General features: G+C 45.6%; 1 protein-coding gene across 1 annotated transcript; it reads right to left on the reverse strand.

Moving 5' to 3' along the window:
• Positions 1-2689: 2689 nt before the first annotated feature.
• On the reverse strand, positions 2690-11012 carry ICMT (isoprenylcysteine carboxyl methyltransferase). The gene is made up of 5 exons (XM_060259271.1): positions 10749-11012; positions 9415-9503; positions 7201-7370; positions 5565-5782; positions 2690-3604 (listed from the first exon to the last, which is right to left on the reverse strand). Exons 1-5 carry the CDS (start codon positions 10962-10964, stop codon positions 3422-3424), a joined length of 876 nt encoding a protein of 291 aa, XP_060115254.1. The 5' UTR covers positions 10965-11012; the 3' UTR covers positions 2690-3421.
• Between the last annotated feature and the right edge of the window lie 660 nt (positions 11013-11672).

The raw sequence follows: 11672 nt of genomic DNA on the forward strand, positions 1-11672 counted from the left end.
TTCAGAGGATGCACACTAGTAGAAGCTTTCCTCCCATTCAAATGCCATTCACTCAAGCTGCATTACAAAGCCAGTGAAAGGCAAGTTCGTTCCACACACGCAAGCTTGATCCAAGTAGCTTTGAACCGCAGCCTCGTCATTCGCAAAATCAAACGGAACCTCTCTGAGACATCCCAATTTTCAGAACTGCTGAGAAATCACTGCCTACAATAGATGGAGATTAGCATTTTTCTGGCCAGAGGGTTTTATCCGGGTGTCTGTCTGCTATTGAGGACTCCGAGTTGGACGCACAACCTTCCTCTTTCCAGCACTGGCAGATGCTGGTGATGGGGAAAGAAGAAGACTGCAGATTTATACCCCACCCTTCTCTCTGAATTAGAGACTCAGAGCGGCTTACAATCTCCTATATCTTCTCCAAGCTGGCTTCTAACTTGCCCTCAAAAATGGAGAGAGCCCCAAATCTGGCTTTCTGTCTACCACTCTTAACAGTCCTTTAAGTATTTAACTGTTTGGGAGATAGGGCAGCCTCAGCCACCAGCCAGTGCTGCAGTATGATGCTTCCTAGAATGTACTCAGTGGCTTGGAACTGGAAGAAAGTACTGCAGGCCGGATGGGTGATTTGCCCATCTCTGTCCTAAAAGAACCAGAATGCGAGCTAAGTGATTGTCTCCAGTTCCCCTCCAATGCTGCTAAAATTAGCCTTGCATTCAGATTAAAATTAGCCTTGCATTAAGATTAAAGAATTAAATGATTTAAACAATTAAAAGATTAAAGAAGTTAAATGCTCAAGACTCCCTTCATTGCTTTCATACTGAGAGATTTCCAGTTCACCACACTGCAACCGCAAGAGACAATGGCTCACACTGTCTCCTTTTCCCAAATCGAACTCTACCTTTGCAGCAAGTTGCAGTTCATCCATGGTTTATTGAGGTACCTTGGCTATGGACATCAGAAAGAGAAAGGAACCCAAAAAAAAAATAAGCTCTCTTTCCAAAGTCGTTTGGTAGCATCCAGATCACACGCACAAGAGACTGAATGAAAACAAAACAAAAAAACCCCCCCTAAAAATATCCCTGACCCTGCCAAAGAACCAAGATTTGCAAATAATTGTTTAGAACAAAAAGCAGACTGAAGTAGCCCAAACTTAAGTCTGCTGTATCAAGTAAAGGACAGGATAGAACCAGGTACAAGGCCTTTGTCCCAAAACGTTTTGCCAGAGCAGTAAAAGTACCCAGGATGCTACATGGTACAGGAACTGGGGAAGGTGCAATTTCTTTGTTAAAAACAGATACATGCACGCACACACCCCTTTCCTATTTGACACACAAACAGGCAGACATATGAATTAATACACATGGCTCCCCATCTCCTTCCTGTCTTGTGTCCTTGATTCTTCTACAGCCCACCTTTGCTGGGCACCCAAAAGGCTGGGTTGCCGGTCTTCGTCAACTTGCTGCTCAATGTCAAGAAGTTCAAATTTTGTAAAAGAGGCAGCCTCTAGCTGGAGCAGAGGTGTAGACCCAGAGTCTGTGCAAAGGTAAAAATGCCATGCCACCTAGCAAGAACTTTTCCTTATTTCTGTTAGCATTTCCTTATTTCTGTTAGAATGCTGAATTTTGCAGAGTTCAGCGTCCAAATCATCACAGAAATAGTGAAAAGTTCTTGCTCTTCTGGCTGCGAAATATGCCCCCAATGTGCACAGGCTCTGCTAGGTGAATGCTCGAAAGGCAAAGGTGGTGATGATAAAGATTTCCAAGGGTTGGGGAAGCAGGGAAAGGCATTGGCGTCTAGTGTGGGCTGCCCCACAACTAAATTTTGCAAAGCAGTAAACACTGCTTTGGACAGAGGACAGCGTGCGCATGTGGTACATACAGGCTGCAGAATTCTTTTTTTCTTGGTGCTTTCCTCCCCGTAAGAGTGCATGCAACCCCACTGACAAATGGCCTCATTTTCTTCCCTGAAAGCATTTCAGTTGACAAGGATGAGCAGGGGAAAAAGAAACAGCATGGGGAATGCAACAGTGCAGAGGAAAAAGCAGAGGAAGGAAGCAGCTCATCTCTGGGATCCACAAAACCCAACGTTTCCATAAGGTTTTTCCCCTCCACTTTAATGTGGCCTCTGCACCTTCAAGCCTTAACAACAAAGAAGCATCCGAGAAGCTCAAGAACTGGCAAAGTTGCAGCGAACTGTAGCTGGGCCACGATTGGATGTATCACGGCCCAAACAGCTCCAGCCAGCTTCAACCCGAATCCTCATTCCTATTATACAAAGATTACCAGAACCACAAAAGCAGTAAGCTACTCTTTGGTATACAACATGAACAAAACGGTGCTCCCTGAAACCTAAAAGGAAAACAGAAATGCCGTGTCCCTCTTGCTCAAGCAAAGGCATCATTCCCAGTCCAAAAACTAAGCGTGGAAATGAATAACCCCCCTGGTGGGCACAGATTTACTTGCCCAGTTCTACAGAATATCGCAGCGCTGAGGACAGTGCTGCCTTTTACAGGACCATATTTTAAACCTCTGCCAAAAAAACAAAACAAAACATCAAAATGTAAAAGAGACAGGGAAGAGAGGGAAGCTTGCAACCAGAGACATGGCTATAAGAACATTTCTTTCCCCACAGGTCAGACAGGGATGAACCAAGCAGACAAAGGACAGCAATGAAAACAGAGCAGGACGACGTTAAATTTAAATGCAGAGACATATTTTTCATTCGTTGGTGAGGTGTAACGCAAGCCTGGCTGTGTGGCGTTTAGGAAACCCCATCTTTACCGGAAGGGGAAAACGTCTTTAGTCTGTGATGGCGACAATCTCTTAGGTAAACATTATTCCAGGAGTGATTTTCAAAAAAAGGTCATGCGTTTTAAAAGGGCCAAATTGCTGCAAGCCTCTGGCCCGCTGGAAGAGTTAAGACCGAAGGGCTTCTGTTATTGGGCCCAGAAGTTAAAGCCCTTTTAGAAGGGAGGGAAGGGGAAATGTATCCAAAAAAAGGTGTTTTGTTTTGTTTTTTTAAAAAAGAGTTTTTACCAGAGAGAGGTGAGCTCCCATGCAGACCCCCTTCTCGGCCGATGGCGGTTACTGAAAGTGCAAGCTTGTTTTTGGAAACAACCTGCCGGGATGCATTCCAGTCCATTGGAGCTGCCCCGAGGCACAGCAGTGGCCTTTTCGCTTTAAAAAATAAAACTCAGCCTTGTGACTTGGGCTTGAGAGTTCAGTGCAGCTTCGGGAATCCAGAAAGACTTCCTCTAGTTTGAACTAAGGTGGACTGAGAGCCTGAGCTTCTGCGTAGCCCTTAACAAACCTCCAGGCAAAGTCACCGCTAAGGATTAAAACTGACCACTACTGGTACCAGCAGGGCACACTGTGCTGTTCTCTAAGCAGAGACCGGTTGGCCTGGGGCTAAGCCTTGGACCGTGCTCTCATAGTTCCACTTTAACCCCCCTGATGAAGGGCAGACCCGTCGGCACCCGTCTTTTATACACCAGGTACTCTTCGCCAAAGAAGTGGATGAGTGTCATCTCCTCCTCTTCTATCCGCTCTCGGAAGAAGCGCCAGGAGGCCAGGGTGTAGCCCACCACGCAAATGGGATTACAGAGCAAGATCTGGGGCAAAAAAATAAAACAAAAGGAATTTAAAGGAGCAAAAAGGAGGAAAGAAACCATTTCTTGGCTACCTGGAAGTCATGACATATGACACCACCTTATACTGAATCAGACCCTTGGTCCATCAAGGTCAGTATTGCCTACTCAGACTGGAAGCTCGCCAGGGTCTCAGGCACTTAACCTACTATCTGGTCCTTTCATCCGGAGATGCCGGGGATGGAACCTGGGACCTTCTGCATGCCAAGCAGACACTCTACCACTGAGCTACAGCCTCATCCCAAAGGATGAGCTGAACACTCAAGAAGATATCTCAAAAAGGCTCTTCAGCTACCAAGGGCTGGCAAAAAAAAAAAAAGCTGCTCTGAGCCCATTCTGGCTAAGAACTGCATCCAGCAATCTGAGATAAATGTATAATGCTGTAATGCAAGGCACTCACATCAAAGCTAAGTTAAATCTGGTGTAGAGAGCCAGTTTGGTGTAGTGGTTAAGTGTGCGGACTCTTATCTCAGAGAACCGGGTTTGATTCCCCACTCCTCCACTTGCACTTGCTGGAATGGCCTTGGGTTAGCCATAGCTCTGGCAGAGGTTGTCCTTGAAAGGGCAGCTGCTGTAAGAGCCCTTTCAGCCCCACCCACCTCATGGGGTGTCTGTTGTGGGGGGAGACGATATAGGAGATTGTAGGCTTCTCTGAGTCTCTGATTCAGAGAGAAGGGCAAGGTATAAACCTGCAGTCTTCTTCTAATTATAATCAGCCCGGCATCTTGGCTTTCTGTTGCACCTTGGAACGCCGCCTTCCTCCATCAAGAAGTCCTTGCACACAAAAAGCCAGCCCATCTCAGAGAAGGCTAGGCCACAACTCTTCTTCCTGACAGGCCGGCTTTCCTTGTGAAAGGAGTTTTGTGTTGGACCAAGCGGTTCCCCACTTGTGTTGGGCAACAGCAAAGCCCAGGGCAAATCTCAATCAACAAGGCTGAGGATTAACAGCAGGCATGTGTATATTTTTAGCTAGCAGAGTATGCCAATACCCAGTTAAATCTCATTAACATTTTAAATCTCTTCAATGGTGTACCAGCATACATGCCATGGCTTGTTAACCGTGGACAAACTTAAATCACTTTTCAACAATAATTATATGCTTGGAAATATATTGTATATGGCTACGGTGCTGGCACTGTAGTTAACTAATGTTGCAGTTTGTCTTCACAGTACAACCTTGTCTTCAAAAAGCATTTCATTTCACTCATTTGAGAGCCAGTTTGGTGTAGTGGTTAAGTGTGCAGACTCTTATCTGGGAGAACCGGGTTTGATTCCCTACTCCTCCACTTGCACCTGCTGGAATGGCCTTGGGTCAGCCATAGCTCTGGCAGAGCTTGTCCTTGAAAGGGCAGCTGCTGTGAGAGCCCTCTCCAGCCCCACCCACCCCACAGGGTGTCTGTTGTGGGGGAGGAAGGTAAAGGAGATTGTAGGCTGCTCTGAGCCTCTGTCCTTGAAAGGGCAGCTGCTGTGAGAGCCCTCTCCAGCCTCACCCACCTCACAGGGTGTCTGTTGTGGGGGAGGAAGGTAAAGGAGACTGCGAGCCGCTCTGAGACTCTTCGGAGTGGAGGGGGGAAATATAAATCCAATATCTTCTTCTTCATTCCAAAAGAGAAAATGCTTCAGATATTCCCCCCCCCAGCATTCTGTTTTCCCAGCAGAAAAGCTGTAAAAGCCCATCAGAAAAAAAAAGCTTGGTTTTTCCATGTGTTTTTATCCCCCTCCCCCTCAATCTTTCACATCTCTAACTGCAATACTGAGCTCCTTGAAAATAAAAAACAAAAAAGAAAATATCAAAGATTCTTTCTTCCTTTCAGTAACTACCACCTTACAGGTATTAAATTCTACACCACTGGACACCTCCTTAAAAACATCATAGGGACTGGGATAAGGAGGCCAAGAATTGAAAAATGTTAGGTGATATTACCTGGGTCCCGATACTCCAGTAAAACCATCCGACATAAGAAGGGTGACGGAACCACCCGTACACTCCTCTGGTCACCAGAGTGTGAGTCTCTGATTTTTCATTCTGAACAATGTGGTTGAAATTGGAGCCAGCTGTGAGCATGGCAGCTTTCCTCAGGCAGTCCCCAAAAACCACCATCAGCAGTCCTGCTGAGCTCAGCCAAGTGACCTGTTTCATCTCTGCAACACAAATAAACACAGCTTAAATGCAGAGGGCCAATGTGGTGTAGTGGTTAAAAGAGTAGACTCAAATCTGGGAGAACTGGATTTGATTCCCAACTCCTCCGCATGCAGCTGCTGGTGTGACCTTGGGTCAATCAGAAGTTCTCCCAGAACTCTTCTCTCAACAGCAGTTCTCTCAGAGCTCTTTCAGCCCCATCTACCTCACAGGCATTGTTCCCTCTAAGCTGAGTTAGTGTGAGCTAGCTCACAGATTTTTAGCCTCCAGCTCACACATTTTTGTCTTAGCTCAGGAAAAATGATCCCAGAGCACAACAATTTATGCAGTATCTCACAACTTTAATGCCCATAGCTCACGAAGAATTTTTGCTCACAAGACTCTGCAGCTTGAAGGGAACACTGCTCACAGGGTGACTGTTGTGGGGATAGGAAGGGAAGGAGATTGTAAACTGCGCTGAGACTAAGTGAAGGGCAGGGTCTAAATCCAATCTCCACCTCTTCTTCTAAAGGTGGCATCATTTGGGTGTTAGATGCAGAGGACCAACTCAGGAGGAAAGGTGGGGGTGATCTCTGCCGCTCTAACATGACAATGTAATCTCTGCCCCTTCAAAATGCTAAGAAATTTTATTTCAAAAGGATTGATGCCTTACATTAACACCATTAAGCAAATGCAGCAATCATTTTGCAAGACAAGCAATTTTTTTCATCTGGAACACACTAAAGCTGCAGAAATTGTGAATTTCCCCAATGGAGACTGCCATTTGAAAAGGATTTTTTAAATACAAAAACATCCCCTACTGCTGACATTTTATTTATTTTATTTGTATCCTGCCCTCCCCCCCCCACAAGCAGGCTCAAGAATCAATTTCCACTGCTCATGTGGCAAAGCAAATTCAGTACTAAGAGATGATGACAGTTTCTGTCAGTGATCGTGGGAGAGAGGGGGAGACTTCAACAATTGCTAAGAGCGTAAGCCAGGAAACCCCCAATATCACCTCAGCAACAAACTCCTAAGAGGCATAACAGGATGACAGGCTAGCCTGTTTGCAATATAGGAATAATACTAATGGCCTACCTTGCAGGACTGTTGGAGAGGATTCCCACGGTAGCATACATAAAAGCACTATAAACCACAGTCTACGCGTGCTCAGCCTTGTACCACTTCTTATATCTTTATTAAATTAATATATAATTGCATTTTACACCTATCATTAATATTATCTCTAACCAGCCCAGCAGGGTAGGGGGCGAACCACCATAGATGACATCCACTGAAGTGGGTTTTAGTCCATAACAAGTTCCACCTCAACAAACAGGCTGCTCCTTAAGGAGCCACAAGACTCCAACTTCTGGGAGCTTCTTGGTTCCTAGCCAAAACACAAAAGAAGGCTTTCCATTTCTCTTAAACGGCTACTGACCTGGAAAAATGAATTTCTCCACAGTGAACTCCACCCATGAGGACAGTGCAGCGAAATTATATTCAAAACTATGGTTCAGCAAGAAAGAGTCCAAAGACAAACTCCTAGGGTTGTTTATGGCTGTCACCAAGTATTCCGAATAATGAAAGACCGACAGAGAGCACATGTACCTGAGAAAAGACCAAAACAAGGATGGTTACATTAGATGCAATGCCTTCTGGTCACTTCTTGCTGAGTTTTACTTATTGGGTTGGAATGGGACGGTTTTCCAGTGGTTGAATGGAAATTTCCTGCCTCCTTTCTCCCACTGATTTCTACAAAATGCTGCCCCTGGGGCAATAAGAAACTCTGAAGAATAACATGAAAGCGGTCTGCAACAGAAAGGGGGGATGAGTGGAAGCTCTAACTCATGGAACTGCCTTATATTATATCAGACCCTTCTGTCCATCAAGGTCAGTACTGTCTACTTAGATTAGCAGTGGCTCTCCAGGGTCTCATGCAGAGGTCTTTCCCATCACCTTCTGCCTGGTCCTTTTAACAGGAAATGCCAGGGACTGAACCTAGGATCTTACGCAAGCAAACCAGAAGTTCTTCAGCTGAGCCACAGCCCCTCCTTTAGTCTGGATCCAATCCATTATTTACTAAAATTATTTATAGGCCCCATTTCTCTCCAACATGAAGGCCCATGGCAGGGAGCAACAGTCAAATGCAACAAACTCCTGCCATCCAATTAGAACACTGCGGCCCAAGTTGAGTGTTCTAAAAGCCTTACAAAGTTTTTTTTAAAAAAACACGAACCAAAGAGCCCTTCCTCACATTCCTGGGAAGGCTGTTCAGTAGAATGGACACGCTCATGGAGAAAGAAAGTGTATGACACGTCACCACCTGCACAGACCGGTCAGAAGCAAAGTGCTGACAAACAGGGAGAGGAACCTTCCCGCAAACAGGTGCTAGGTGACGAAGGGTTTTAAAAGCACCTGGCATTGTTCCCAGAAACCAGTGGCCACTGGTGTAAAAGATCTTTCAGTGTTGCTGTTTCTTTTGTTGCAATCGACATGAGCATAGTAAAAATCAAGCAAATGCTGTATCAGTGCTATCTTATAAACACTGAAGTGAAATTAACGTTCTCTCTTTATAAACTGACTACTACTAGCTCAATAAACTAACATATCAGCCAGCATTTATCCTAGCTAACATATTTACATTGTTTGTTCCATACAGACATAAAAGATCTTAAGACTGACGTGATACGGGCCAAACAGCAGAAATGCTCAGTTCTGAAGACAGCTCTTAACTCACTTGCTCTGTGGAACCAAAGCCTTGCTGTTGAAAGATGTGTATCACAAAAATGCATCTTAAACAAATGCAATGAACTATGACCCTACACAGACCACTCCATGAGCAAGGCGCAGGAAACAGGCCAAGGGCTGGTCCTGGCCTCAGAGCACCACCCACACTTATGCTTCCATGGGGGGTGAGACACAAACAACTGCACCAATAGCTTTAAAAGTATCATTAAAAACCAGTGACAAGAAAACTATGCGGACCACACGTAACGACTGTTAGACTCAGAAGCAGATCCAACTCCATTCACAATAAATGCAACTAAGACCGAAGAGGTATATTTGCCAAATTGTTGGATAAGAACACAAGAGAAGCCATGTTGGATCAGGCCAGTGGCCAATCCAGTTCAACACTCTGTGTCACACAGTGGCCAAAAAAAACAGGTGCCATCAGGAGGTCCACCAGTGGGGCCACAATGCAACCATGGGCCATCTAGGAAAACCAAAAGGGCCAGAGCGGACCCCAAGATTCATGTTCGACCACCTGCCCTCAAAATACATTTTTTTTAGCTATCAAGTCACAGCCATCACATGGTTATCCCTTAGGGTTTCCCTTAGGCAAGAGAAGAAACAGAGGTGGTTTGCCATTGCCTGCCTCTGCGTAGCAACCCTGAGTTTCCTAGGTCTCCCAGGCAAGCACTAACCAGGACCAACCTTGCTTAGTTTCCAAGACTGGGCTATTCAGGTCGGGGCAGATGATCATAGCCAGCCAGATATTCATCAAACAGAGGGGAGTGAGGACCACACACAGAAATTCCAGGTAATAAGAGAAAGCAGGAACAGGAGAGCCAACACAAAGAGAAAACCTCCCTGTCTTGGGTGTGTTTGACTTTTTGTTTACAACGCGCATCAGAAAGCTCCACTCTCTTACCAGCCAAAATGTCTCCATGAAGATTGTCCGAAGCTGAGCAACAAGCCACACCCAAAAGCGAAGCCCAAGAAGCAGGCACGGATGGCAATCTGAAAGGCCAAGATTACAAGGTTTATAAACAACATAATAAGAACAGACACACCTAAAGGATTGCCATGCTGATCTGAACATAGCCTTATAGTCTCCTGAAGGTGCTGCTCTGTAAATGGGTAAGATCAGCTGCCGTCTGTACCAAGCGCTCTCTGATGTGGCTCCTACTTCGTAGAATGGCCTGCTGCTGTGATCAGGAAGGCCCCTGCATTGCACAGAATGTGTAAAATGCAAGTGTTCAGGAGGGCAGTTTTTATAAAAGGAACAGGGCTGTAGTAAAACAGGACTGGTCAACAGAACATTTTTATAAAGGGACAAGGGGCTGTATTTTGCATCCTGTATGCTTTATCCTGTTCTTACTGTGCTGTTTCTAATTTCTAGAAAAAACAACCTTGTTTTTTGCATTTCTTATTATAGTTGCCATGTTCTTATTGCACTTTCTAATATATTTTAATTATATTGTTATATGCCTTATCCTATTCCTGTTGCATTGTTTTAAAATTTATGTAATCCACACTGAACCTCAGTAAGAATGGCAGACTATAAATCAGGTAAATAGAAAAATTAAATGCCTTCTGAAACCCAGCAGCAAAGGAAAGGGGGAGAAGATAATACTTGTTTTTCAAAACTCTGGAAACTGCTTTGAGAGCCTTATGGTCCCAAAAGAGAATACCTAAACAATCACTAAGTAAGACTACAAACTGCAGAATGATTTTGTTTTTCAACATACCCTGAAATATTTTTCTCTCCTGTTCCCCCCCTATTTATTTATGAGTGTGTTATTTATATTCCACCGGTCTCACTGAAACTCAAGGCAGATTATACAGAGTAAAACAATACAATCAGCAGGCTAGGACAGTCAGTAAACAATGCAATAGGATTTGGGTTGCAGAATAAGCCAGAACTTGTGCTTTCGTGCACCCTGTTAAACTCCTCAAGCATAGGTTTTTGTGCATGCTTACCACCCTGAGGAGAGGGAAGGAAAAATCGTGTAGCATCCAAAAGCATTTTTCTGCTTCACATGCAACCTGGATAAAAGAATTCTATGGCACTTTTTCACGTTTAACACGCAACCCGATGAAGAATTCTGTAGCACTCAGAAGTTTACAATCAGTGTTGTGACATTTCAGTGGGTCTTATGGGGACGAGGCTACCAACTAAACACAAACCAAAGAAGTTTTGCTGGATGCCAGCTGGGGACCCAAGTGACCACGCCCCCTCCTCCTCCGCGCCCCGCCCCTCACCTGATACATCCCGCCCGGCGCTCGTCCCCAGCCCAACAGAAGGGCGGCGTTGACCCCGGCCACATGAAGCGCCAGAGCGACCCGGCCCTGTATGCCGGGCCCGGAAAGCAGCGCCGGTGGAGGGGCCGAGAGCAGCAGCGGGACGGCGGCCACGGAGCCACCCAAGACGAAAGCGGTCAGGCTGGTGCGCGCCTCGGCGCCGCCACCGCCGGCCATGACGGCCCCTGACAGGCGGCCCGGCCCAGGTCTCGCGAGAACGCACGCGTGCCTGGGTCTCACTACAGCTGCGATAACACCATAGAGAGGGCTGTGCCAGAGCGACGTACTCTTTCCTGGCTTCCGGTCTGTATGTCGCTCCGCCCCTTAGGTTGTTGGCGGGTTCTTTCGTTTGAAGTAGTAGTATGGCATTTTTTTCCCTTTAATGTTGGCTTAAAAAATGGGTTAGGGCGTTAGGCGCTTGAGAGGTTCAAAGGCTGAGAGCATAACGTGTACATATTTCCACTAAAGAATGAATACTGAGTCAGTTATGAAGCCATTACAAAGACATAGCACGTGAGAATTCATCAGGATAGTATATCTAAAACTTTTAATGGGCAGATATCTATATAGACAGCGTTCAGAGGAGTGGCCCTACGTATATTCTCTTTGCAACTGTGGGGTGCCCACACTGCCCAGCAAAATTTGAGTCCAGTGGCACCTTTATAAGACAAACGAAGTTTTATTCGAGGTAAAAAACTTAACGTGCAAGCCAGTGTTCCCTCTAAGCTGCTGAGTCTTGTGACCAAAAATTCTGCTTTGTGAACTACTGGCACTAAAGTTGTGAACTACTGCATAAATTAGTGTGCTCTGGGATCATACTTCCTGAGCTAAGACAAAAATGTGAGCTGGAGGCTAAAACTCAGTGAGCTAGCTCATGTTAACTCA

Source organism: Heteronotia binoei, chromosome 18, assembly GCF_032191835.1.
Source record: "Heteronotia binoei isolate CCM8104 ecotype False Entrance Well chromosome 18, APGP_CSIRO_Hbin_v1, whole genome shotgun sequence".
Classification (NCBI taxonomy): Eukaryota; Metazoa; Chordata; class Lepidosauria; order Squamata; family Gekkonidae; genus Heteronotia; species Heteronotia binoei.